Source organism: Neopelma chrysocephalum, unplaced genomic scaffold, assembly GCF_003984885.1.
Source record: "Neopelma chrysocephalum unplaced genomic scaffold, ASM398488v2 Primary Assembly neopelma1_61b, whole genome shotgun sequence".
NCBI classification, from domain to species: Eukaryota; Metazoa; Chordata; class Aves; order Passeriformes; family Pipridae; genus Neopelma; species Neopelma chrysocephalum.
In genome coordinates this window covers 12,769,758-12,797,331 of record NW_020897717.1, presented here as the reverse complement: position 1 = coordinate 12,797,331, position 27,574 = coordinate 12,769,758, and the positions used below count along the sequence as shown (strand labels likewise).

The 27,574-nt window shown below is 39.8% G+C and overlaps 3 protein-coding genes across 10 annotated transcripts in view; 2 read left to right on the top strand and 1 right to left on the bottom strand.

The window, feature by feature from the left end:
* Window positions 1-10,271, bottom strand: part of IARS2 (isoleucyl-tRNA synthetase 2, mitochondrial) — a 28,794-nt gene extending 18,523 nt beyond the window's left edge. Inside the window, exons 1-12 of the mRNA XM_027681727.1 lie at window positions 10,053-10,271; window positions 9,436-9,558; window positions 8,112-8,268; window positions 6,903-7,051; window positions 6,764-6,813; window positions 6,556-6,665; window positions 6,380-6,470; window positions 5,882-5,997; window positions 4,258-4,427; window positions 3,390-3,480; window positions 3,027-3,178; window positions 1,863-2,023 (exon numbers count right to left, since the gene is read on the bottom strand). Of these exons, the coding sequence (XP_027537528.1) occupies window positions 1,863-2,023; window positions 3,027-3,178; window positions 3,390-3,480; window positions 4,258-4,427; window positions 5,882-5,997; window positions 6,380-6,470; window positions 6,556-6,665; window positions 6,764-6,813; window positions 6,903-7,051; window positions 8,112-8,268; window positions 9,436-9,558; window positions 10,053-10,256 (1,574 nt within the window). The 5' untranslated portion in view covers window positions 10,257-10,271. The remainder of the gene's footprint in view (window positions 1-1,862; window positions 2,024-3,026; window positions 3,179-3,389; window positions 3,481-4,257; window positions 4,428-5,881; window positions 5,998-6,379; window positions 6,471-6,555; window positions 6,666-6,763; window positions 6,814-6,902; window positions 7,052-8,111; window positions 8,269-9,435; window positions 9,559-10,052) is intronic.
* A 73-nt stretch (window positions 10,272-10,344) lies between these two features.
* On the top strand, window positions 10,345-22,717 carry BPNT1 (3'(2'), 5'-bisphosphate nucleotidase 1). Of its 2 annotated transcripts, none has more exons than XM_027681732.1 (9): window positions 10,345-10,599; window positions 13,831-13,955; window positions 16,501-16,605; window positions 16,871-16,978; window positions 17,508-17,556; window positions 18,544-18,635; window positions 19,604-19,801; window positions 20,645-20,750; window positions 22,087-22,717. In XM_027681732.1, the coding sequence occupies exons 2-9, from the start codon at window positions 13,839-13,841 to the stop codon at window positions 22,233-22,235; spliced, it is 924 nt and encodes a 307-aa protein (XP_027537533.1). In that variant the 5' UTR covers window positions 10,345-10,599; window positions 13,831-13,838; the 3' UTR covers window positions 22,236-22,717. The 2 variants fall into 2 exon arrangements, with proteins under 2 accessions (XP_027537533.1, XP_027537534.1); XM_027681733.1 differs by lacking the exon at window positions 10,345-10,599 and adding an exon at window positions 12,569-12,696.
* Window positions 22,718-25,829: 3,112 nt separating this feature from the next.
* EPRS (glutamyl-prolyl-tRNA synthetase) overlaps window positions 25,830-27,574 on the top strand; it is a 39,684-nt gene continuing 37,939 nt past the window's right edge. For 6 of the 7 annotated variants that reach the window (XM_027681722.1, XM_027681720.1, XM_027681717.1 and 3 more), the window contains exon 1: window positions 25,830-25,953. In XM_027681722.1, coding sequence (XP_027537523.1) covers window positions 25,908-25,953 — 46 coding nt within the window. In that variant the 5' untranslated portion in view covers window positions 25,830-25,907. Of the gene's footprint in view, window positions 25,954-27,246; window positions 27,265-27,574 lie in introns of those variants that run through there. The other variant, XM_027681723.1, reaches the window with a different exon arrangement.

The window sequence follows — 27,574 nt, the reverse complement described above, 5'->3', positions numbered from 1 at the left end:
CTTAATGTGTGTCTTTTATTCCCCAGATCAATTCTATCCAAACATGCCATACTGTTCCTTTGTTCCTTCAGGTACATGTGTGACTGCGGGGCCACTACCTACACAGAAAGGTCAAGGTGTTAAACTACTGCAGAGTTTATCACACCAAAATGTCCAGATTGCCACATTTCACACAACTCCAGCAATAATCTCACCCAGCTCAAGCACTTACAAAAGGCATGTTTTTTAATAGAGGTCACTCGCTTTCAAGGTACTTTTACTACAAGCTAAAGGAATTCCCATGCATTCCTCCTTCCAAATGCCTCCTGTACCCAGCTGGGTCACCTCCTCAGTGTTCTAAAGAAGCTATTGCTTCGTGGTGCCCTTTGCATTTGACTGATAACTGCTGAACTGGTTTTCATTACACTCTTATTTTCTTGTTAAGCTACACTTTGAACAATCTTAAGCAACACACACACACTCAAGCCTACTCTTCAGATAGAATACAATAAGTATTCCTCAGAAATGGTAATTTTTTTATACAGACACACACTTTTTAACATGGTAACAATTTTTGCAGGTAAAGTGATTTTACACCCCTTGAAGTCTCCATCCCTTTATTTCCTGATGTGTGTCAGCATTACTCAGGTACTATAAACGAGTACGGCCGTTGTGGTCTTTTCTCACAGTTACTGCCTCCAGTGAAAGAGCCAAAGTACATCTCTGTGCACCTACACACCCAGTCACACTAGGTGAAGCTAAGGACTAACTGTTTAAAGTCCATTCCCAGCTCTCCACACCCTAAGCCTCACCTACTACTATACTTGTGTGCTCAGTACAGTCTCTGGGAGACATGCTGGACTCTTGCAGTCCATTTAGTCAATATCAGAATAAAAAAAGCTCTGCCACACTATTTATCTCCAGCTATGCAATCCTATTACCCAGAATGAATCTGCACAAAAGGCTGTAAGGTTGAGGTGTATAGAACTGAGTTACACCAGTATATCTCAAGGCAGGAAACAATTATGGAAATAATCAATGAATGTAAAACTCCACAGTACTACTTTTATGAAATCACCTCTTAGAGGGCATTCACAACTGAAAACCTCTGTTCTGCAAAGGAGTAGAAGCAGAACTCTGTTAGCCCTTAAAGGATAGAAAAGGATCGTATTTGTTTGAGTTTTCTTGTTTTAAAGCTTAGCCTGGATTTCCTCTGCATTATGATGTCTGGAATTCCTGAAATGCAGTGTTTGCAATATCTGGATACTATTAACCAAAAGACAGCAGAACCAGGCTAGCATGTGAAGCTTCAGACATACCAAATCATACAGCTAAAGGTCATTTACTTACAGTTGAGACTGGCTCTTCAAAACCACTCTCATTTTACATTGAAACAAAGTGCAATTATTTATTCTGCAACCAATGTGGTTATGGTTATTCCACTTCACTTATCTCATTGCACTTACTTACCTGTAAAAATCTACTTTGACACAGTACCTGTACTGTTCAATTTATAGTGCTGCAATTACAGTTGCAATCTATTCTAACTACAATTTGATTTCACTGCTTGCTTAAATGCAAAGGCCAGTCATGACTGCCAGCTAACTTGAAGATGAGGGATGAAAGCAGTAATTAATCTCGAGGGGACTTTTCAGGTAACCTAAGTATCTAAGTAAATTGATTCCTATTACATACAAGTCACCTCCAGCAACAAGTTTCTGACTGTTCTAATTTATAGCTAAATTAGTTCTGTGTATAAACAACTGCAAGTAAAAGCATGTATTTATACTTAAAATAGTAAGAAGTTTATAACATCATGGAACTGCAGCACAACACACAGTGCTCATTCTATAATTTCTCAGTGCATACAGCTAGACAGATACCTGTTTATCAAGCACTCTCCTGTGTTCTTCTGATAAAAAACAGGAATCGGGACACCCCAAGATCTTTGCCGTGATATGCACCAAAATGTCCTTCTGTCCAGCATTTCAAGCATCCTGTTCACTGCAGATGTAGGAATAACTTTCACTTTTTTCAGCACGTCCTATGAAGCAGACAGTGAACTGTTGAACACACTTCAGCATTCACACAAACACTGTTTATACTGCCTGTAAAATACAGTACAGGCCTATGCTCCCTCTCCCAGTACTAAATAACATGTTCTCGGGCAACTGTCACGTTTACTTTGTTTACTTCACTGCTTGTTGCTCTTCAATTTGAACACTGTATATACCGTACATTTCCCCAACCAAAACCCAAAGCTTTTCTGCCAACTCTGATTCTCTAGCAGACACACCCTGAAGTGAGTTAAGAATGGCATCAGTAACTCTGTCTGAAGTTTAAAAGCTCATTGTGGCTTGTGCTGTTATCTGCTTTGAAATCCTACCTTGTACATACAGCCTGTAGTACTGAGTGTGGGCTACCACTCACTCCCAGCCCTGCTGAGCAACCATCATGCTTTCATTCATTCTAGATAAAGATGAATGTGGAATATACACCTCGTGCCCTAATTAGAATGAAATCACTGTTACCCAAGACAGCCTAAGGTGCTGGTCTGAATTTTCTGTGTGGATGTACATAATTTCAAAGAGCAGTGCATATTAAAAAAAATATGGGTTTAAGTTATTTAAAATAGGACTGTGACAAAATTAACAGGGGAGCAAACAAAGATGTCTGACCACACAAGGCTATCGTAACAAAAAAGATAATTTTGATAGTGACAAACTTGTCTCTTCTGATTTAATTCCTTGAAACATTGTATTTTTAAAGATATTTTGTGGAAAAAAAATCAGTAGCTCTAAGAAACCTATACATCTGTAAAAACAATGAGCAAATATGCTGGTCAATGTATTTACCCTGGATTATATCAATAGACAAAAAAACTTGATAACATTTGTAACTTTTACAAATAACCGACACTTTTCAACTAGTGTTCATAAAACCTATAGAAGAACATATTCTGGAGTGAGCTACAGCAAGATTGTTTTGCTGATGCCAAACAGAATCAGTTGTCTTGAAATGTCCCTTAAGAAATTAAAATTATGTACCTGTGCTGCAGCCTTCACATTTGCTGTGTTTACAAACCACTGCTTGCTGGCCCGAATGATCATTGGTTTTTTAGTCCTCCAGTCATAGGGGTAACTGTGCACATATTTCTCCTCTTTCAACAAACTCCCGGCTGCTTGAAGCATCCGAATGACTGAGACAAAAAAAATGAGGCAAGATTAAAATTCAATTTGAACATATGGCTACTGTTAACCTCAACTCAGTCCTTTCCATAATCAACACACAACAAGAAGGGCCTGTACCTCATCCATGTTCAAAATGTGTTCAGTTTATATGAACCCTCAAAATATACCTGCAGGACTGTACCTGACAAAGTAACAAGTGGTCAAACATCAAATACTCACCAGCTTCATTCCCCTCTTCAAGGACATTCTTGTTTTTAAGTTCAGGACCTGCAGCTTCAGTAAAAAATCCACTTTCATCCACAAGGCAATCCTAAAAATAAATATATTAATCATGTCAATAAAATACCATGTGGTAATTAATTATCTTTTTGGTATTCAAATGCCAGTTAAATACTCTACTGAGTAACTCCTTTTATGACAAATAACAAAATATTTAGGAACACTTCAGATTTAGTGAACTGCAGTTTAGTAATTTATCAGGCAAGTGAATTTTATGTGTCAGAAGAAATGAGCATCACTGCATTTGCAGATATACCACAACTGTCTTACATCAAGTCACTGGTATTTCAATGACTTTTCAAATTAACAGCGAAAAATAAAAAACAAACCTAACCCCTCCCATATCCTGCGTCTTCATTTCAACCAATCACAAACTGACCATGCATAACTGAGCTGTATTTATGCATGTGTTTAAAACAAGCTTTGCTAAAAAAGAATAGCAATAATGACCTACATAAAGGGTGATTTACTTGTCTGCATGTAGCAGACAATTCTGAGTAGTGAGAATCAGTATCTGAGAATTATTGTCTGCATTATTCTTTAAAAAACAAAACCACATAGAGAGCAGAAAAATCTGATTCTATTCTACCAATCCCCTGTAAGCTTTAACTAGCAGAAGAAAAACTTCGTCCTTTTATCCTGACACACACTTCTTTAAAGTTAGTCTTGCATTCCTGCAGGTCATTAGTGATACACTTCTGTGAATGCTTCAAAACATTTTCAAGTTTTATGTACAAATTACAACAATCATTTTAGAGGCACACAATCAAACAGTTGCAGGAAATCAAGAGCTGAAAAAATAGAGTACCGTGGGTAGCTGATGGTGGGAAGCTACACCGTAGTCTTCCATTCCATGAGCTGGGGCTGTATGAACTAATCCTGTTCCTTTCGCCATTGTCACATGATTTGCAGGTAACAAAGGAGAGACTTTGCCAGGAATTGTGGGATGAGCACAAGAACCCTCTACCAAATCTGTACCTGAAAAATAAAAAAACAGAAGATAAAATAGGGCAACAAATTCACACGTTCAGCTTCTTTTATCAGAGAACAGAAAAAGAACAACTGATCACCAAGTGTATGCACAGGATACTCTTCAGATGTGCTATTTCTTTGTCTGGTCTGTGGGTCCCTGTCCAAATGCTTTCAAATTCTCTGTGGTCCTCATTCTGTGCAGAGTTGTTTTTTGAAGAACAAGCTTTTCTTCTGCCTTAGACAGTGGTATTCCTTGAGTAGTGCCATTCCACTAGAAACACTCTAGACACTCCCATTCCTTGGGGACCACTATCTGAGTGTTCTGGAAACAAATGTCTGTATTTATTTAGTAGGCTAAAACCCCTGAATTTGGGATTTACTCCTAGTTTTGCCACTATGTATTAATATTATCATGAACAATTCATTTAAATTCTCCAAATTACATATTAATAAAGAGACTACAGCACAAATGCAGCTAGGGACAATTTAAGGTTAAAGAAACACTGAAGAAATCTTAGTATTAAAGACTTGCTGAAAGTCAAGAATCACAGAGCTCAAGGAATGCTTCCTATGACAAATGGCCTTCACAAATGCTTTCCTCCTAGAAGGAACATGTTTAGGAACTGTTGTCAGACACTTAGGTATACAAAACCAGAAAGGTAAAAAATAGAATTAATTACTGAATATATGGGAAGATAAAAAAAAAGATGTTCTAATATGAAGTATGAAATTTCTTTTTAAGAAGGTTCGACTCCACTGTTATATGTTATCTGCAAATCATACGATTCAAGAAGGTGGAAGCTATGAGAAAAAACACCTCCACGTAATTTTATCATTAGGTAAAAACAAGAGTTCCTCTGAAAAAGAAGGCATGGAAAGACACCAAAGCAACCCGAAAAGTCACAGAAACAGATTTCTCATCTCCTTCAGATATGCATATTTCCAGCACTGAATCACTGATAAAAGCAAATGAATAAAGCTCACAAATGACACTAAATCCCAACTCATGACACTGAATCCCAAGTCTGCTATTAAGAAATATCACTGTGCAGTTTGTTAGGATGCCAACTCAACTGTTTTAGTTTGTCCAGAGAGACAACAGCCTCCTATGATACTGCAATAGTCATACTTGTAATTAGTCCCTTGTTCTCATCCGCAGTGGACAGGAAGACTAACTGCATTCAGTGTAAGTAAAATTTTCATACTGAATGGACTTTCATTCCATGTTTCATTTTTCCAAGCATGAATACAGATTTTAAAATTAATTTGAAATCTATAGATGAAAATTTTAGCACAATACACTTAAAGTAAATCTGACAGACCACTCCTCCTCTTTGTATTATTTAAGTAGAGCATGTCCTTAAATTATAAACACACTTACTAATACATCAAAATTAGAGCGGTTTTCAGAAACCTACCAGGTTTCCAAGCAACTTAAGAGTAACAATATTAAAACCTACCTTTACATGTTGATATAATCTCAAACTGCGTGTCCAGAACAGCAGCTATAGATTCAACTCTATCTGCAGCAAGAATGAAGTGTTCTCCAGTAGTTTTACATTTCACAATTGAGTATCTGCAATGCAAACATGCATTTGTGATACTAAATAAAGAAACACCACAAAGCTACTCATTTTTGAAATGCTTAATCTCTTTAAAACACACAAATACGTTTTACATGTCCAATTCACTCGTAAATCTCCAAAGAGTTTCAAGTAACTTTGCATCATGAAGTAAAAAAAAATTAAGCAGAAATTAATATACTAATAGATATAGAACAAAGCTCACAACTGTGTCACTTAAAAAAGCAAACAGAAAACCACAAACCAAACCAAAACAAACAAAACACAAAAAAGATGGTTTAAGTAAACTGTAATGGTAGTCCAGAATATTTTAACTTTGCTTCTAAATATCAGTAAGACTGACACAGATCACTGAACCAACTTAAAGACACCTACGCTGAATCTGGCATGTAACAAACTGCTTGATTGGCTGGCACAGTCCAAGGTTGCGTGGTCCAGACTAGCACACTAGCAGGGGATGATCCATCTACAGATGTAAATTAGAAGTACTTTACTCACAATTAGAACAAAAATAAAAGCTGTCAGTCTTTAAATCTATAGAGAAGTCATACCTATCACAGAACTCAGCTTAGGCGGTGACTTTAACAGCGGGAATTTCATGTACACAGACCGACTGACGTGCTGCTCATTGTACTCGAGCTCTGCCTCAGCCAAGGCTGTTCTGGGTAGATATCAAACAAAAGTTAACACACTGGAACATGAAAAGCTACTGATATCCTTGCTAAAATATTGAAGACAAAATAGTAAGTTGATCCTTACTTTGCTGAAGGGGACCAGAACACAGGTTTATAGTCCTGATAAATGAAACCCTGAAGAGGAAAGGGAGGGGAAGAAAGTAAGTTAGGAGAATCAAAACTCATGACAAATCAAAAAACACTTCAACAAAAGTTCAACATACCTTATCATACATTTTATAGAAGACTCTCAGCTGGTTTGCTTCGTACTTCGGGTCGAATGTAAGGTAGCAGTTGGCCCAATCTGCCATTACACCCCAACGAATGAAGGCGGATTTCTGTTTCTCAATTGCTCTTTCTGCAAATTCTCTGGCTGAAGGGAATAGTTCCATTAAGCACGTAGTTTAGCCCACTAAGATCAATAAAATACCGTTTAAAATACCCTATTGATGTTCTTCAGCAAAGCTAGAGCTGAACATAGTGAAACTATGCAGTAACTGTTATGGGTCAAAACAAACATTTCAGACTAGTTGTTACATAAAATGGCTGCAAAGAGTAAAGAGATTCAGGAGTGGCACTTTGAATACAACACGGACATTAAGCACATGTCTTTAGAATATAAACTTAACTTTTAAGAAAAAGGGAAAAAATAAGTATATTTTGTTATGAAAAAAATTCTCAAAACACATTCTCAACATAAAGTAAATAAGAGTGAAAGTTAACTCCCTCTGTTGATGCTGATCCAAAATTTTCAAAGTAACATGCATCTGAAGATAAGTTAGTCCATTTCAGTACCACAATTTCAAACTAAAGCAGTTTACATTGCTCATTACAAATAGCTTTGCAGCTGAACGATGATGTGTTTCAACACATATGGTATTTGAAATTATTTCTTCAAAACAGTTCCCATATAATGCTCCATACAGACTTTCTCCAAAGGGATCCCCCATATAGTTTTGCAGCATTGTTAAAAACACAGTCAATAAATATATTCCTACCTATGATACTGAGTCAAGCTGTCCTGATGGAACCTTTTACATGCATCTTTTTAGCTCCTAATCAAATTCAGCCTTCAAAAACCAAAAGAATGTTGATCTGATAAATACCAGCTTCCTGCCACTGCACAGTTAATCAAAACAGACATCCAAATTCTCTCCCCTCCTTTTGTTTTTTTTAAACCCAGGGTCAATGCTCTGCATGTCCATTACAGCAGCAAATTAAGCCTGTTCAATTATCCCACTTCACAGGATTCCAGTGTACTCTATCTGCTTGGCAAACACATACAGTGATCATAGAAAACGTCAGTAATAGCTAATAGAAAAGCCCACGATAAAGTACAAATGTTATTTATAAAGTGTAAAATACAAAACATCAGTAGGACACACTAAAGCCAGCTTTTTCCACAAAGATACTGCAGACAGTAGTTCATTTACCTTTCTGCCGAATTTCCATTGGTGAAAGATTTTCAGCTCCTTTGACTTCTGACAATGCCTTCAACTCAATTGGCAATCCATGACAATCCCACCCTGGCACATAATGTACTTTATAACCTCTCATCACGTGGAAGCGATTAGTGATGTCTTTCAAAATCTGAAAAGCCACAAGAGTCTGTTATCACTTTAGCTCCCCCATGTGGAAGAGCTACATTTGTGATTAAGATCCTCCTGTTTAAAAAAATACAAATATCAAAGGCTCCATGATAAACTTACACGTAAGACTAGAAGAGCTATGCATTCCCCATTCCTGGCAGTGTTCAAGGCCAGGCTGGACGAGCCTTTGAGCAAGCTGGTCTAGTGGAATGCACCCCTTCCCATGGTAGAGGGTTTGGAACTAGGTGATCTTTAAGGTCCCTTCCAACCCAAACCATTGTAATGATTCCAAGACCACGCATTTGTGCTTTTTCTTGCCCATCATTTTGTATATTGGCAGAACCTCAGAAGACCTCTGATCAAAGGAATTCACAACCAGAGTAACTGAGAGATGCAGTTTATACACTTGCAAGACTTGAAGTGAACAAATCCTACTTGCTCTCATTTTTAAAACATTGAGCTGGATCTACAGCACTGGCCTAGTGCATTTTGCTGCAGCCCAGGCTTTGGTACCGTAAGAAGCCATGGGTGACATTTTAGTCTTTCCCACTTCGCGGCCAATGTAATATTGTCCTTCTCAGGACTGAATCTAAAAGTATCCAAAAGTATTTAGGAATAGTATTTCAAAGCTGAAATTTATTTTTTCAAAGCCATCAACATTTAGTCATTGCGGCTCCATGGATCTAAATACTCAGATAAAATAAAATAAATGTGATAGAACAAACTTGCAAAACACTCAAAAGAAAAAAGCACAGCTCAATCATGCATTACAGCAACATCATTACACGTACACATATAGAAATATAAGTTCAATCATGTGCGTAAGTGTGGTATGTTCAATACACAAATAAGTTGTGCATTTAATATTGCTTAGGAATGAACAACCGGCTGGACTTTCTCTAAGAAGCTGTTCTGTTCTGACTGAAACATTCAGCCTCATAAAAGAGCACTGAGCATGTGGTATTTATAGCATGGTCTGGTATCTGTGTCACCAGGGCACCACATGGAATCTACATAACCACATTATTTGCTTTTTAAAAGCCCCATCTACCAAAACCCCAAACATTTTACAGTGTTACTGATTTAAACATGAATGGAGAACACAGAGCACACGACAATAAGTGTTTACCACTTCAGAACAGTAGAGTACGAATGAGTAAATATTTACTTTGTTTAATGCATGGCCAACGTGAGGGTCTCCGTTGGCATACGGTGGTCCGTCGTGCAGACAAAACTCCTGCTTCGTTTTCCTTTGCCTTTGCCACGAGTACAGCTCTGAAAAACCACATTTCTGTGGAGACAACAAGAAAAAACACCAAAATCATCACAGGTCTTTGCACTTCCGAAACTTCCAAAAATCCAAGTCTGGATTTTGGCTAGACAGCAAAATGCGCAACAAAAGCAGGCGGGCAAAACAAACTTCTCCACAAGAGAAGACATCAGTGGTTTAAAAGTATTTAAAAGCCTGAGGGAGGTGAAATATCAGGTCTGAGTTCCATACCCTGGCACTGCGCTATCAGGAGGGTCGCTACTCTTTCTCCAGAGAAAACTGAAACAAAGTTGTGACTCTCCGAACCACAAATACCTCAACACCCCGAACCTTCCCACCCTCAGGCGGCGGGGCCAGGCAAGAGCCCGGACCCACCACAGCACGGCGAGCCCGCACACGAACCTTCGCCGTCGCCCCGCCCTCCTGCCGGGCCGGGGCTCGCTCGCACCCCCTGGGGCAGCCCCACGGCCCCCCGGGACCCGCACCTCGGGGACCCCGCCCCGCCCCGGCCGCACCTGCTGCGTCTCCAGCTCGGTCTCGGGCTGCAGCCGCCCCGGGAGCTGCGCGGGGAAGCGGCTGCGCGGAAGCAGCACCGTGTCCCGGTACCGGGAGTCCTCCCGGGTCTCGGCCGCGGCCTCCGAGGCAGCGGCGCGGCCCCATCTCCGGGCAGCCCCGGCCCGGGCCCGGCACAGCGGTGGCGCCCGCCAGGCCCAAAACATCCTCAGCGCCGCTTCCGCCTGCGCAACGGGCCGCGGGCCGGGACACACCGCGCAGGAGGGCGGGAGGGCGGTGACTCGGAGCTCCGGGGGGCCGGGCCAGCGCTCCGGGCCCGCCTGGAGCCGGAAGATTTGGGGCGTTCCCAGGTGGTTCTGTGAGGGCGGTGAGTGCTTCCCGAAAGGAGCTGGCGCGAAGGCCGCGGTGCGGGGCCGGGACTTGGGTCAGTCCTTGGGTCCGTCCTTGGGTCCGTCTTTGGCAAGGCGAGGGTCGGGAAGCTTGGAGCGCCCTGTGCGCTGCTGGAGAGCGGTGACGGAGGAGATCCAGGGAAAAGCGAGACTGGAGACGGTGAGTTGGCTGCTGCACCAGCAGAGCTGCTCCTGCCACCCACGACCACCCATGGTGTGCCCTGCCCCGCTCCGCTGGATGCACTGGAGAGCCCCGCTCAGTGCTCAGGAATTCCATCTGCGCTGCAGGCAGTGCACCACCGGGAATACCGATGGCAAGAGAATCAGAACAGGCTTTGTTTTTTTTTCTAATACAAACTCAAAAGGCCTCTAAGCCTAAAACCTCAATGTTACCTGATTGGTGAAATGAGGTAACACAGCCCTTTCCAACCTGGAAGTCTGTAGGTGAACCACAGAGAGACCCAGGGATTCACACTCCCGAGTCCTAGCCTGCTTCTGCCGGGTAAACGTTGTTTCCTGACATAATGGAGAGTTTATCTTCTGCTAAACGTGTGCCGAAGTTTATTGTAAAGAAATAGGGACCTCTGGTCACTTGGGTGTTGAAGAGTTCCGAGAAAGAAGTTCTGGCTTAGCACTTGCATTTAAAGACAATGCTCTGTGTAATGTCCACTTTCTCCTTTCATCAGGCAAAATCATAAATTTGGAAAATGGAAATTTGCATAAAAGGGACTGAGATAGCAACATCAGCAACTCCATTACGTGTGTTTTGATAAATTAATTGTAGCCAGACTGTAATACTTACAGACATCAAAACTGAAAAGTGGAAGAGAAGCTGGAGAACTCATTTATTTTGGTAGCTAGCAAATCAGGCTGATTTGTTGAGGCCATTCAATAATTTGGTTGCTAGGCCAAGAGAAAGGAGGGATGGTCTTTGGAGGACAAGGTGTGTTTTGACAATTATACGCAAATTTAACTTGAGGGACAGTTGCTGTGCAGTCTTTGTACATTGTACAGTTTTCTAGGAGTCAAACTATTTTTGTTCAAAGCACGCAATATATTCTTGAATGTCTTGTGGACGTATACATTAGACATTGCCCTTATCAGAAAGAATGTGCCATAAACTTGAAAGTCAACTAGGTAATTTGAGATCAAAAAGTTACAGAGGTGAAAAACTTACAGCCAACTAGCACGCACACTTATCTAACCAAAAAGGTCCAATACACCAGAAGATGTGCCATGCAGGAGATGCAGCCCTGTAAAAATTTAAGACACCTTTTGCAGTAATAACATACTTTGCAATTCATTAATTAGTTACTTTGTATTGCTGAGGAGGGAGTGTTGAACCTCCCATTTCAGTTTCTTTTAATAGATCTTGTTTTTTCATAAAAATATTTTAACTTTTAAGGTTTGCCTAGAGATTTCGGGTTCACCACAGAAAGTATATTTGTTTGCCTTAGGAATGGCCAAGAAAAGTGTGCCCAAGAAACATCTTGGGTCAAGCTTCAAGAGTGTAAGATGGTATTTCTGTATTGCTTTCTGAGTCTTTTGAAACTTTATGCAAACATTAAATCCAGCCTTTAAAACAATTAAGTTTTAATCTCATTTTATGAAGCAGGATCAAATGTACAGTAAAAAGTCAAATGACTAACGAGAAGCTGAGCCTAAAATGTTAATTATCTTCTTCTGAGCTCAATTCTTTAATCCAAACATCCCATCTAATATGCTATTTTTTTTGCTGTCTCTCAGAAATACTTCCAGATAGTATGGATTGAACTACATTCCATTTTTCTTCCTGGTAACTTCTTTCACATGATGGTATAGACTTAAAATAGTGTCTCTCCGCTCATGTGCTATAACACGTATTTGCTCTACAACTTCCAACTGTTTGGGAGCGGCTTTTTGCCACAGGTGGCATTTCCAAAATTTCCTCTGTAAACATTGCTACCAGGCCAAGATAGCCCAGCTGTGCACTTTGGGTATGGACTTTGGCTATTCTACAGAACTCCAGAGCACTTTGCTCTCATCCCAGAGCAGTAAATAATAATTAACATTAGCAACTGTGCTTTTTGAGTGTACTTACACAATCACTCTACTCCTTCAGCTTCAGAGAGCTTCTGACTCTAGAGATAAAAGTACAATGTTTCTGAAGTGCTCAAGAAGTTCTTAAATCAGCTAAATTTGGGATTTTGATACCTCTGACATTGCCTTTGCTGTGAACAGCCATGAACTTAGTTTCTCAAGGAAGAAAGGGAAGGTGGTATATAATGACCTGTTGCCACTTACTCAGTACTTGCTGCAATTGCTGCAAATACTGATTGTGATATTGGTGAAATGATTCTTATATTACACTTCCCAGGTAATATATCTTCTTCTGTGTGGTGATTAGTGAGTTCCTCTATGTTTTGTTCTGGCTCTGTGCTCAAGTATTTTCTTGGAAGTGTGTCACACATGTGAGCCCAACCCAAAAAGCATGTTGTCTACACAGATGGAAAAAACTGATGAGAAAACATAAAAGGCAATTAGCTTTGCATTTTGAAGAATACAGCGTAGTTATCAATACTTTTTTTTCATGAGGCACAAAAAAAAACAACTGGGAGGAATGCTAGCCTTTCCAAGAATGATAGTTACTCTTCAGTTTGGGAACTGAAGGCACAGTGACTTGCACTGGTGCATTCTGGGGAAGAGATGTAGAAGACAACATAATAGGGAGAATGACAGGGCATGCAGTATTGAGGGAGGAATAAAGATGTAAATAGATTTCCTTAGAGAAATCAGGAGAAGTTAAAGAAATACAGAAAGAATGGTAAAATTCAACGAACAGACTTTCACATACAAGTTTGCAGTATCTGCGTATCATTAACCTATTTTTTGTCCACAATTAAGCCATCTACAAAAGCCTATATATCTTATGTTTAAACAAAGGAAAATAATAAGAGAAGTTGCTCATGTCATCCTCTCTGGCAGCCTTGTGCTTGAGTCTGGGCACAAACCATTGTTGTAGGTTTAGTTCTGAGAAAATGAACTTGTGTTCAAAATGTACAAAAAATGAGTACTGTGTGTTGACTGTGCTTTTTCTTAATATTTATGATAGAGTTTCTGCTGCTGTTCTTTTTAATGTCAGATTTTATTTTAGAGAGAACTAGGTTCACTATCAGACAGAACATGGATATTTGCAAAATCTTGTCTAAAATAGCTTTATATCCCTGTGTTTGTTAATTGTATTTTTGAAAAAGCCAAAGCTCACTTTGTTACTACTCACATTGGCAGTAACCCGCTTTCACCTTTCTTGTCAGTTTAAGCTGTATCTTTTTGGAATGTTATGTAAAATATTTTATTTTTTGTCTTCTCATGAAGAGAGAAATGTACAGGTTTGCTCTTTGTTTCTTTTCAGCCCTCAGGATGGCCTCCCCAGCTCTGCTCATGCGTGTGGTCGCCTCTGCGTATTCTGTGGCGGAAAAAGCTGCAACAATTGTTAGAAGTGTAATGTCTGCAGGAGACCTGGGGATAGTGGAGAAGGTATTGCTTTTACTTTGTTCCAATTTAATTTCTCTTGTTAATGCTGACTTAGATACAGGTCAAAGTGGTATTTTTGAAAATCAGCAACCGGGGAAGGGAAGAGACAAGAAATAGTCCTTGTGAAAGGATTAAAAGAGCACTTGAGAAGTGTCTTTTGACCAGTATTTCTAAAGAATGTTCAGACACTTAAAAGAAACACCATAATTTTGTCCTGATTTCCCTCACAAAACACAAGCTCTGGATAGCACGTCCTGTTAGTTTCTATACCTATGTTCTAACACCTTAGTACAGCTTAAAATACTGTGCCCTTGATGAATTTTGGATTAGAATAAATAAGTGTTTATTTCCTAAAACAAAAAAGAACCTTAGATTTTATCATAAATCACAGTTTTCAAAATTAAATCAGAGCTTCAAATTTAATTCTAACTAGAAAACAGAAATTAAATTACAATCATCTACATGAAGTTCTTAATTTGCTGTAAATTAGTAAGTTGCACTGATAAGCCAAGATCTTTGTTTTGACTACAGTACTGGAATAGATGGAATTAACTTTTGAAGTTAATTCTAGCTTTACAGGTATGTCACAATATTATGGACTTCATTAAATATCTTTATTAGTTTTGGTCTTTACATTGAAGTAATTGCTGATATTTACGTTATTCAAAAATGATCAAAACTAACAGGTGATATTGGTTCTAAATGAGACATTATATATACTTTTAATTTTTTTTTTAAATGAATACTACACACAGAAAATTAGATCAAAAACAATGACCAGCAGAAGAGGTTCCTGTTTGAGGGACTAGAGATCTTGAAACTCCTGCAAGCTTCTTGCCAAAGGTGGCTTGCAGAAGAAAGAGGAAGAATGCAAGAGGGAGAACCTGTATGTGCCTTTGCTTTGCAGTCTGGAGGGAAGAGATGCACAACAGAGAGTGCTGCTTCTCATCATTCATCCTCTTTCTGCAGCCAGCAGACATCAAAACCAAGTCCAACTGGCCCTACTGGAAGCTTTAGAACATCTAGGAAGGCAATATTCCACCTTTTCCCTCAACATAGTGACCTCCTATCCATTTATCTAGTGAGGAAAACAGTTCAAGGACAGTTGAATTTTTAGCTAGCTCCTCTCCTTCCTTTCCTTAATATCCAGAATTTTCTTTCCCTCAGTCAGCTTTAAGCTCTGTATTTATATTGCTTCTCTTTGTAGCACTTGCACTTTTTTTCCCCCCCAGTTGGTAGGTAGACACCTTGTCCAGCCATTCTCACATTACTGATGGCTGTTTTGAAGAACTACTTTATCCTGGTTTATTAGGTTGATGTCCTGGAACGAAGGACATTCTTTGCAGTAAACCTGATCTTTCCAAGTCTAAGCTCAGGACCAATTTCAATCAAATTTATTAGGGGATGAGAAGGAAATTTCAAAGAAAAATATCAAGTTTTGCAAAAATTAGCAGTTGGGTAATGGACAGACTAGGATTTGAGTATGCAAAAATTAACCCATAACACGATTCCAAATGGAATATTCCATTCCTATGGCTAACTTCCATAGCTGAATAAAACACTTTTCATGTTGTCAGCAAATAAGATGCAAGCAGATTAAAATTTTTGTTTGATTCAATTAAGATGCAAATCTCGGATGAACTTTGTCTTTCTTGATGCCAGTGCTAACAAAATTATTTCTTATTGGGATGCTATCTCTGGACCTAAAACGTTTCTCCATTCATAGATACATGAAGATTAAGGCGAAAAATTGTTAATAAATGACCCACTTTCCCTATGTAGCAGATTATCAATATTTAAGAAATTAGTGTAACCCATGTGGCAACATGTTTGGCTACGTCATATCTTTTGGGAAGGCTTGCACTCCTTGTTTTATATCATCTTGAGACACCAAATCCACTGTTTCTTCTCAAGTATTTTTTGATGGAAAAAATGTATGGATGTTACTGACCAGCTAAATTTCCTTGGTTATCTTCTGGCCTTCTGTGGTCTTTTTGTGCTAGACTAAGGAACCATTCACTAATTAGAAGTTTATACATCATAATTGTTTCTGTTACTTTTTTTAAAACAAACTAGATTAATTGGACCTTTAAATAACCTTTGATTAACACTTTCCCTATATTTCTCCTCTCTCCTAATTTGCCACGTCCACCCAATGAGCCTTAGAATAATGATTTTTTCCTGTTAACATCTTAATTTTTGCTTTTCCCCTCTTTGTATATTATATCTGGGTTCATACTTGTATTGATTCATTCTGTACATAGGGTATTATTTGCACAAATACATAGTGAGTACAACTGCATGAGAAGAACACAGCAGTAAATGTTGTTCTAATGTCATACCAATCTGTCTTAGCTCTGGGGTACACAGGGAAATTCTGCTTCTTGCAGTTTTTAGCCTGCCTCTCGCAAGATCGGTTACTAGGCTGACGATTAATCAAATCAGACTTCTTTTTCATTACAAGGTAGATATTCAGAGTGCTGTATGGGCTACTGTGCTGGTTTGGTGTATTTTTTTCATACACAAATTCCTATCCATCCTTGGACAGGCTGGACCCAATGACTTGCAGACCAAAGCTGACCGACTTGTACAAATGAGCATTTGTGCTTCCCTGGCACGGAAGTTTCCCAAGGTGACAATCATAGGAGAAGAAGTAAGTACATGGTTTATTTAATGCTAATAGTATGTATTTCACTAAGAATTAGTATTTCATACTAACAGTTTATCTTGCTCTGAGTTGCACTGGAATTTACTTTGGCAGGGTTTAGGAAACCTTCTGTTTTAATTAAAAACAACCCAAACAAACAAATTTCCATCCCATTTAACTTTTTTAATTCATTAGCTTTGTCAAGCTGCAAGCAAATAAACAGTTCTAAAGCAACACCTTTATTTAATAATTCTAAGAATTCTTTTGTTAGGATCTGCCCACTGATGATGTAACTGAGGAATTAATTGAAGATGGGCACTGTGAAGAAATACTGAAGAAACCTTGTCCTGCTCAGTACACAGGAATTAAAGAGGAGGAGGTAATATGATAATGTTACTCATATGTCTTCATATTATAAATATCTATATTACTTACTGATTTTAGCTAAGAGTGTGTTAATAAAAAAGGTTGTTTCAATGTTGTCAATGTTTCTTTTTCATTTGAAAACTGAAATGTAGTTATGAGAATCACATCTCCAGAACTGGAAATGCTGCATGTCCCTTTGTACAGTAATGGGAAATAGAAATTTGCTTCTTACAGTTTGTGATTCAAATTAATTTGGAAGGAATCTAGTTTGGACAAAATGAAGTAATCTCATTTCCATGTTCAGTTTAATCCTTCATACTTCAATTAAGAGATTTGCTGAGACATTCCTGTCAATTTTTAAGCTTTCCTTTTTGTGTAAAATACTATTATAGGCTTCAGTCATATAATAATGTTAAAACTTTGGATCTCTTTATTTCCTTACTGCCATAAAGAAATAAAAGCCCTAAAGTAAAATATATACTTTGCGTGATAATTGCCATGATTTGTATTTGTTAATTTTCCTTACTTTTTAATTCTTAAAGCTTGTAATATGGGTTGATCCCCTGGATGGAACCAAGGAGTACACTGAAGGTTGGATTCTCTTTTATTTTTGCTGATTAAAAAAAATAGCAATGCAATAAAGTAGCATATACATGTAGATAATTTTATCATAGAAGTTACAATATTGTTTCATAAGGCTGATGTTTCTGTGCTTTCTGAGTGCTATAGAATTTTTTTAATCCTTCCATTCAGTTCTAACCAGGACTGAATATTTCTGATAGGCTACTGAGTGGTTATCATTTCAGGGTGCAAAGAGCTGCTTTTGACTCCTGGCAGGTTGTCTTAAGTTTTTAGTTAAATTTACAATTTTGCAAATAATTTGAATTGAAGGACTAAATCTCCCCTTCACACTGGAATATGCTGAATTTTATTTCATCCTCCTCTTCAAACAATCCAAATGTCACGGCTGTATTTGTAGCCTTTTCAAAATGAAACAAACATCTTCCCACAAATCACAGTTCTTCACTTATGGGAAGAAACTGTTTTCAGCAAAGCCTAATTTGTCTCCATAGAAATAGACCTTAAAATGAAAGGGAAAAAAAACCCCAACCCCTAAAAACCCGTAGGATGAAACCTCACTTTAGCCTCCTACTGCATGCTTTAGTTGACTGATGTGAAATTTTTTAGGCAGAGTTTTTTCCCCCTTTCAGCAAAAGAGATGTACAACTGCCAACAAATTGCTGGTTTCGAAAATCACTAAAGAATTCCCACCATGGCTATAGAAGAATGTCATCATAGACTGCTATTTAGTTGCAACTTTAAACTTCTTTCTCATTATATGATAATTATAAGGTAGTTCTATTAAGAGAACTCTATCTGGGACATTTTTTAGCGGACCTCAAGACTAAATTACTAAAAAAATTAACCAACCTATTACTCCTGAAAATTGTGATTAGTATTGGAATTTTTAAGATACCACCCTGTGCATCAATTCGTGGACTTTTACTGAAAGGTTTTTTTTATATATATATACTTTCTCTTTTTAAACATAACTACATTCATAATATTTCTGTACAGGTCTCCTTGACCACGTAACGGTTCTTATTGGAATTGCGTATGGAGGTAAAGCAATAGCAGGAGTTATTAACCAGCCATATTACAACTATGAGGTATTAAATTGTTGGTTTATTTGAAAGCATTAGGTGGTTTCTAGCTGTTCCTTCTAAGCCATTTCAGTTAGCGCACTTTCAACTGAAAAGTGGCGTGTAGTTGAGTTAAAGTTGTCATAAAAAGTGTTGGGTTTTTTATTAAATATATACAATTTTAAATGTTGGTTTCCAGGAACTGATTGTCAGAGACCTACTAACAGCCATACTGAATCCTAAGGCTTGTGCAATCCACTAATACAGTATATATTGCATACATGCTGTACATGCTACTACAGTATATGTAAAGTACATACCGTAAAACAAGTACAGATCACTGGTTTTGCAATCTTTGCTAAAAATTTTTTAGCTATAGGTCCATTTGTGATGTGTGGTAACTGCTGTAAAACTGCAGCCTTAAATAAACCAAGCTGACAGCTGGGTTAGAGTGTATCATGCCAGGTCTCAGGTGTTAAGTCCAGGATGGCCAGCCTGCAGGCATTTACACATTTGGAGATTATTTTAGCATTATCCAGGGGGAGAGGGGAAGCTCATGATGCAGCCTGATTAATTTAACTTACTGGAGTTTAAAGAAAAAAGTCTTGAGCGGATGTAATGCCTATCATGTTTTATGTGGTATGTATCACAAAATATTTAAGATTACAAGATATTTTCAGTTGCAGATTGTGCCTCAAGTACAGAAATATACAAATATTAATCTGTCAGTCACTGGAGTTAGGAGGTAATGCACCAGCATAACCTCACAGATAAGAAAAGGGTAAATGATATTGCCATAGAGGGAAAGAGAGCCAGTTTCTCACTCTAGGCTCTAAAGCAGGTTTTTTTAAGTGTCATTGTTTAGGTATATAACCCAGTATTAATACTATACTCCGTGAAATGCAAAGATGCCTCTAGGTATTCCTTTTGCTTTGTGGTCTAAATGCTGATCACTGTGATGAACCATCACCTGGACCTGTGTACCTTTTTTGCAGGCAGGAGCTGGTGCTGTGTTGGGCAGGACAATCTGGGGAGTCCTGGGCATAGGTGCCTTTGGATTTCAGCTTGCAGAAGTACCTGCTGGGAAACACATCATCGTTACCACCCGTTCCCACAGCAGTGCCCTGGTAAATGAGTGCATCAGTGCCTTGAACCCAGACACTGTCATCAGAGCTGGAGGAGCAGGAAACAAGGTACGAAAACTCAAAATCTCTTGTTTTTACTGGGAAGTGGCACCTTTGAAAAAAAGAGACTTTTTACAGAAATCATTTGCTTACTTGCATGAATGTACAGGAGACTTCCTCCTCCTTCCCCAGCACAACTCCTTCTAGCATTCAGTCTGCTGTGAGGTAGACAGAATTTGTACAGGTGTATCTGTAACAGTGGCTGTGCTGGTCATGGCTGAGGTCTGTCTTCCCCAGTATTCTCTTTCTAGGGGTGAAAATAAAAAGTTGTAAGACCAGGATGACTAAATGGGAATTCAATTTAATCGCAATTATTAGTCATGTCCTCCAGTTCATGTTAATACAGTTTTTGTTCCAACTATCTAGCAGCACATATGAAAGGATAAAAATACAAGCACACAGTGGTATTTTTTGCAAAACTTGTCTGCATACTCTTGTACTACCAGTTTTAAAGCTTCATTTTGTCATAGCTGTCAAAACCAGACCTTCTGATCTTTCTTCTCCAATATGTGCAAGGCCCAAAATGGCACCAACACAACAAGTAGACAGTTTCCACTTTTTTTTTTTAGTATTTGCACAAGAAGGGAATTTGTTTCTGAAACTAAGAGCAGATTTTCATCCTATAGAGTGTATTTACAACAATCAAAAATATTGAATTGAGTATGGTAACACAGTATAGCTTTCCAAATCTTAATACAATTTCTTGTAATATCAAAGGAAATGGCTGATGTTCCTTTTCTGACTGTAAGTACATAGAATAAGTGGATTTAAACCCTGTTTCCTGGTGTTATTTCTACCTGTTTCTAAATGCCTAGATCCTTTGCAATGATTGCCACACTCTATTCATAATAGGTCATTCAACTTATAGAAGGCAAGGCATCTGCTTATGTATTTGCCAGCCCTGGGTGCAAGAAATGGGATACATGTGCACCTGAAGCTATTCTACATGCTGTGGGAGGTAAGTTCATAGCATTCAAAATTCCAAGATAAGTGAAATTGCATCAATTTTAAGTTATTTATACTTTTCATAGGGAAAAAAAGAATTCCAAACATGTTTTTTGAAAGAAAAATGACAATATGTATGTATTTTTTAATACTTATGACTCGCTAGGAGCTTTGAGCCCTCTGAAATCAACAGTAATGCCAGTGGATCAAGCACATTATGCTCTGAAGAGCATGATATGATCTCTTTTGCTCTGGACTAATAAAGTCAACAACTATCAAATAATGAACAAAGCCAATTCCAAAATTTTGAGTATATTAATTTTAATATTTTCAAAACAAATGGCGCTTTTTTTTCTGTTGGCTACTATCTCACAGTAAAATCCTGCTGCCCTACTAACTGGATATAGTAGTTTATTATTAGTAACATATTATGTAATATGTGGACATTGAATCCTTCAAAACAACAAAAATAGGTCAAATCATGTTGTTCCTCAGACGTACAAACTCCAAAATTGAGTAAAATTAGTGGCCTCCAGACAATATAAGCCACTTCACCTATCTGGGGGTAAGGGGTTGAGAAGCTATGAAAAGTCTCACTGACAAAGATTTGAAGTATATTATTATTATTATTATTTTTCTACTGTTCACATTGGTAGACCTTTTACCACTATGTGCTAAAATTACGAGGTTTTATCTCCTCAATTCTGTCAAGCAATGGTAACAGGCTTCATAATGGCACTATTGAACTCTATTTAACTACAACTATTTAACTCTGCAGTCTCTAGAGCTGATAACTGGGATAGCTTTAGACAGGTTAGCTCAAGCACAAAGCAGCCCAACCAGTCTGGAGCAGCACAGTGCTGTATTTAGCCTCCTTGTTAAGGAGGTTAAAGTTTTGCGTGAAGATCTCCATTGTTCTTGCTAACTGGTTTCTAGAAACTCATTCAAAACCAACTGGTGTGTTTCTATATTATGGTACAGTTGTATAGACTTACCCTGGCTTTTACTTGAACTGAGGATTTTTCTTTCCTTCTTGTCAATGGCCAATGTAAAAGCTACTCAAGAAGCATTTTAAGTAATCCATGAGAGAAAAATATTGTTTTCCTTTTTCTGAGATACGAGGAATTTAAGTATCATTGAAAAAAAATAAATAAACCCACTAATTATTTGATTTCGGTCAATAAAAAACCCATTGTGCTTAAACTGGAAGCAAAGATACTTCACATCTGAAGACAGGTGTGCATACACCAAGGACTGCTTCTTTAGTTATATTACTTGAACTAATAAATTCTCTCTTCCCAACCCTTTTTTGCTGGAATATTTTTTTCTTTCTTTCCTTTTTTTTGCAGGGAAGATAACTGATATCCGTGGAAATTCATTTCAGTATAACAAGGAAGTGAAACACATGAATTCAGCTGGGGTCCTTGCCACTTTGAGGAATTATGACTATTATGCCAGTCGTATTCCTAACACTGTGAAAGAGTCTCTAGTGCCTTAAAGCAGGGAAGCATCTTCACTTGGCCTGGAAGGCTGAGAAAGTGAACTTGGGGAAAAAGAAAGAAAGAAGATAACTGAGCTTGAAATCTTGTTTTACAGAATCTGAACTGAATTCTTTTATTAAGGTGTTCAGTAATTTCAAAATTACACAGAATCCTTCAGTAAATGTTGGATCAGATTGTTTTGCTGTTTTTAGCAGGCAACTTTAAAATGGTCACATTTCTTCAATAGCTGTATTCTGTATTCGCTGTGGGTTTTCATTCTCCATGACTGTGCATGATATACTGTAAATCATAACACTGCAGACCAAAAATCATCTAAAAATGCTAGGCACAAAATCACATTAGTCATTCACCTGATCTTGCTCAATGTTTTTTGTTGTATGCAGCCAATACAGGTTATTGTGTTAAATACAAATGGACTAAGGATTTGCCTGGATGGATTAGCTCATTTGTTATAAAGTTGCCAGTTTGATTCTTAGAAGTGAATCTTTGAATTTTTCAATCTGCACTCAGTTTTGAGATGGCCGAAATTGTTATTTGTGGTGGGTTGGGTTGTCTGAGTTTTGCAGGAGGCAGGACACAGTCCATCTAGGCCTTCAACATCCCAAATAGGGGTTCCTGGGTCATTGGATCCATTGAGGGTCAGCGAAGCATTAATACAGCAGGATTCAGGACACCTCAGGTGAGGAAAACCCAAGGAAAAGGTGACAGGGGGAGGAGTTCCAAGCACCTCTCTGATTTGAAATGCTCCTGTCAGGGTTTATGCCATTGCAGTCTTTGGGCGCTTTGGGCATCCTAGGTCACTTTGACATACATGGGGATGACAGAAATTGCAGAACTTAAAATTTGTCATGTCCAAATTTTGAGATAAACAGGTGCCTTTCCAACAGCCCCAGGAGCTGAAGAACCTGACAGTACTGCTTGCCCTCCCTGTGAAACATAGGCATGTTAGGGGAGGGGCAAGAAGGACAATATCACAAAAAATTAACTTAAAAATTGGAGAGCCTGTTTCAGTCAGCTTTCCCATAGGTATGGGTGTTAGGAAAGCAGGATTCAACTGCTCAGTCCACTTGAACACAAAAGAGAACAAGTATTACATTACATACAACTAGCTAAAATTGGCAACCTTAGCCAAAACAGGTGAAGTCTCTTCAAGATAAATTGGGAATTCTGGAGTTAGGATCTTGAAGGCCTCTATGCCCTTTGTTTTCTCCAGATTTTGTGTCCCAAGTCTCTTACTCTCAAATTAAGGAGTCTTAGGGCCTCCTTTTCCCTACCAATGTGAAACGCACTGGGGCATGCCATGAAGAGATGCCAGTTTCAACAGAAAACACATAGTTTTGCTTTTCCTTCTGTTCTCCATGTGGAGAAAAGAGTGGCATATGTCAGGTTCTCAGGCATGTGGTGTCAGGGAGGGTGCCTTAACACAGCTGCTCGCTTACGTAAAGACTGAATCCCTAAGCTCCTCTCCCACGTGTTTTTTTTTGCCGTTACCTGTGCTAACACCATAAATGTTAAAGTAGCCTGCAGGCTGCACTGCACCCTTTCTTCCTCTCTGCCCCTCTTCATCCACACAGAACATCTTTAAACTAACACTTCAAGGTACAAAAGTTATGTTTTTTCATACAGAAGAAAATTTCAAATTTCAGTTTTCAACAGTATGTTCAAGTTACTTCTTTCTCCTTTCATCACACAAGATGTTTAACAACTCTAATTTACTTAAGAGTCCTTAGATTATACCTCACCATATCCTTTCCTCACCACAGGATAACATCAATATGACTTCACTGGCTGAAAGCTGGCTCTATTTCCAGCAAGCAGGAACACCTTGACACCAAAAGATATGAACACAGCAACTCTTGCTAAGGTGTTCCCAGTCTCTCCATGTGCACACATGAACAGGATCTAAGGAAGGCCTTTCCTTAGTGAGGTCATCTTAGCATAACATTTAGATAAATTAGCAAGATTAGCACTTACCTCATTCTGTCATGACACTGGATTAAAGCCGCATATATAGGAACGATGCATGCTTCTAATCCTTTGATCTAAAGCCTACCTTCCTTCTCTTTTCTCAAGTGCATGACTGGTAAGAGCAGGCAAGACAGATTCAGCCTGTTTTAATTAGAACCTTCTTCATGTTTTGGCCCATTACAAGTTTAGTCATTCCACATATTGATTGTGACTGAAGCTTGAGCCATATAGCAAGTACAAGATTAATCTCATTTCACTGCTTCAGTTTTACATAATTTTCACCTTTATCTTATACAGGATTCTTTATTATGCATGCTTTAGCTTTCCCATCAAAATCTGCATGTGAATTTGCAAAACACATGTTTTAGAACAACTTAGACAACACAAAGCCTGCCTTAATAATTCTTTCCATGTAATCATTAAAGTATTAAGTACAGAACCCACTGTTAGTAATCTTCATCTATGTATCTATATCCTTATTTTCATCTGAAACTTGTAATAGGTTTGAAAATCTCTTCAGCATAAGCCTGTTTCTAATTCTGCTGTAATTTCTGTTTCTGCTCTCCCTGAATGGGAATAGAACACACATAGCATACACCAGCTTCTGCATGGTGTGTAAAGACATTTATGGATGGAAACACTTTCCATGCTTACAGAAACTGTAAAACTGCTAACGCAGGAGAATATTAAGTAACGTTGAGATTAAAGCCAGCAGCAGGAATCAATCATAAAACCCAGTACCTAAAGTGCAGTCATGCTCTGTCTGTACCGGTCCACCAGTCAAGCATTTGATAATTTCTCTGCTAGCACATTAGGTGCTACAGTAACAACTATAAAATTGACCGGGGGGGGGGAATCACAGTGACGCTGCATTGTCCTTGCAACAAAGTGAACTTGAGTCAGTCTCCTGTGAAAAACCGGTGACACAGCATTTTTGTAATTCGGTCCAAGACTCCAGAGGATGGTTGGGCACTGGAACAGGCTCCCCAGGGAAGTGGTCACAGCACCAAGCCTCCCAGAGTTCAAGAAGCACTTGGACATTGCTGTCAGGCACATGGTCTGATTCTTGGGGCTGTGCTGTGCAGGGCCAGGAGCTGGACCCGGTGATCCTTGTGGGTCCCTTCCCAGTCGGGATATTCTATGACTCGTCTGACCCGCTGCAAAGTCTGCACGTTTGTCAGGAGTTTAATAAATAACATCCTACAAAAAGAGACGTGTCTGTAGGTGTCGTGCTGTTCGTTTGTACCATCATACACAGAAAAGGGGTAGAAGGCATCTCCACGGCTGCTGCCACACATCCAACTAAGAGCTTTTGCAGCAACTCCCGCAAAGCCCTCGGGAAGGCTCAGCTATGAGAAGAGAAGCGCCGGCTCCTGGCCCCGCTGAGGCGCAGCCTCCTCCCGGCGCCCATCCCGGACGGCTTCCCGGGGCCGGGAAAGCGCCCTGCACCGCCCACTCGTCACCTCCCGCCCGGCTCCGACCTCTCCGCCTCCTCCCGGCGGACTTCGGGACACATCACGTTCCGTTCCCTCCCCTCCCGCTCCGCCATCTCTGTGGCTTCTCCCGACGGAAGTGACGGTCCATCCCCCGCCCCAGGGCGGGTCCTGCCGGGCCCCCGTGCCCGGGCCGGCCCTCGCCGAGGTGGCAGCGCTGCGCGCCCCGCCCCGCTCCCTGCCCTGGTTCCGGCGGCGACGGCGGGAATGGCGGCGCTGAGCCTCACCGTGGACGCGGGGAGTCCCCCGCTCGGTAAGTGCGGTCCGGACCTCGCTTCCCGCCCCCCTCTCCCCTCCCAGTCCTCGCTCTCCCGGGAGATCCGGCGGGCTCCGTCCCCTCCCTCCCGTGCCCGCCGTGTTGCATCATGCGGCGTCGCTTGTCCCCGCGGGCGGAGGCGGGCGCGGAGCCCCGTGCCCGCCCTTGCCATTGCTCCCGTCCTTCCCGTTCCCTCCCGTCCTTCGCGGGGCCGTGTGCCCGCTGCGGCCTTGGCACGGCCGGGCGAGGCAGCGGGTCCCCGGTGCCCCTCGGTGTCCGCTCGGGCAGCGGTGACAGCGGCCGGCACTTGCCAGAACTCGGGCTGAGGGAACTCGGTCACGGACAGAGCCCTCGAGTGACTTGGCGCGTCGGGGCTGAATTTTAAGGCAGCCCTAGTTCAGGCTGCGTGCTTGTGAGCTCTGCTTGGTTGCCGATATCTTTTATTTTCAGTTTTTAATCTGTTGCTAAAATTCGGCTTGTCTGGGGAGCTGGTTCAAAGTTGCGCTGTGAAATCTGTGCTCTTTCAGTTGCTCGCTCACTGCCCTTCGAGGTTATTTTGCCTTTAAAAATATGAAAGCCTCCTTCATTGCACTTTCAGCCATCTGGAAACAACATTTTGTATGTGTTACATACCATTTCTCCATTTTGTTACAGCTATTCAAAATAAATTTTCTTCCCATTCTTTGTCATAGTTTATTGATTTCTTCTTCACGTTCCCAAATGCTATTTGGGAATGTTATTCCCAGAGTTTAATACGACTTGCATGACTACTGATTTAAGGTACAATAACATACAACTTTTAAATAAAATTTCTTCTGATACTTGCTTATAATGATTTGCCAGAAAATGATGCAATATGGGTTATCATTAACATCAGGTTTAGGGGCTTTGGAGACTTCTTTTCTTTTGATAGCTGGTGAGTAGCACTAGAGATTTAATTCAGGAAATTGCGTGATTGTGCCAGAAATATTAAATGTTACAGGTGAAACAGCAGGGTAAACATTTGTATGAAGAAGACAAGCTCGCTCATCCTACTCATCCCTACTTCATACAATTCTTCACGTCTCCTGTGCTCTGGGAAAAGTGTAGTAGCTTTTAATGTCATTAGTATTAATTACATAGCTTGGTGCACGTAATATTTGTCATTTTCAAAGCATTTCCGTGCATGTTATTAAAATACTTACATGTCTTACAAATGTATTGCATAAGGGATGTCATCCTGAATTTCACAGATGGATAACTGAGGGATGGGAAGAAGAACCTTGACTTACTGTTAATGCCAGAAGAAGGGTTTTCAGCTGAGCACAGGTGAGAGCTAGGGAATTCCTAGCTCCAGTGGTTTGTATTTAGGCCAGTGTATTAATAGCTTCCAGTATCATCTGCCTTGGGTAGTTCATACGTTGTTCTAGGGAAGATAAAGTGAACAGCACACCATGAAGGCTGTAACAGGTTAGATGCCTTTCAAGACCAAGAGTATAGTCCTTTATCTAGTTTCATTTAAGTAATATTTGCCTATGCAAAAGCTTGCTGTCTTTGTACATGCTTCTGAGCAAAGTTGAAGAACACAAGCTCCTCTACTTATGCTCAGCAGGCTCAGTCTGGAGCAGAGCCAATCCAG

What these genes read in the sequence shown, in the direction of transcription:
- BPNT1 (XM_027681732.1), top strand. Translation starts at nt 13,839, where the DNA reads ATGGCCTCCCCAGCTCTGCTCATGCGTGTGGTCGCCTCTGCGTATTCT. An exon ending in AGCCATATTACAACTATGAG is followed by an intron (nt 18,636 to 19,603) that starts GTATTAAATTGT and finishes CCTTTTTTGCAG; the next exon opens with GCAGGAGCTGGTGCTGTGTT. An exon ending in CTGGAGGAGCAGGAAACAAG is followed by an intron (nt 19,802 to 20,644) that starts GTACGAAAACTC and finishes TATTCATAATAG; the next exon opens with GTCATTCAACTTATAGAAGG.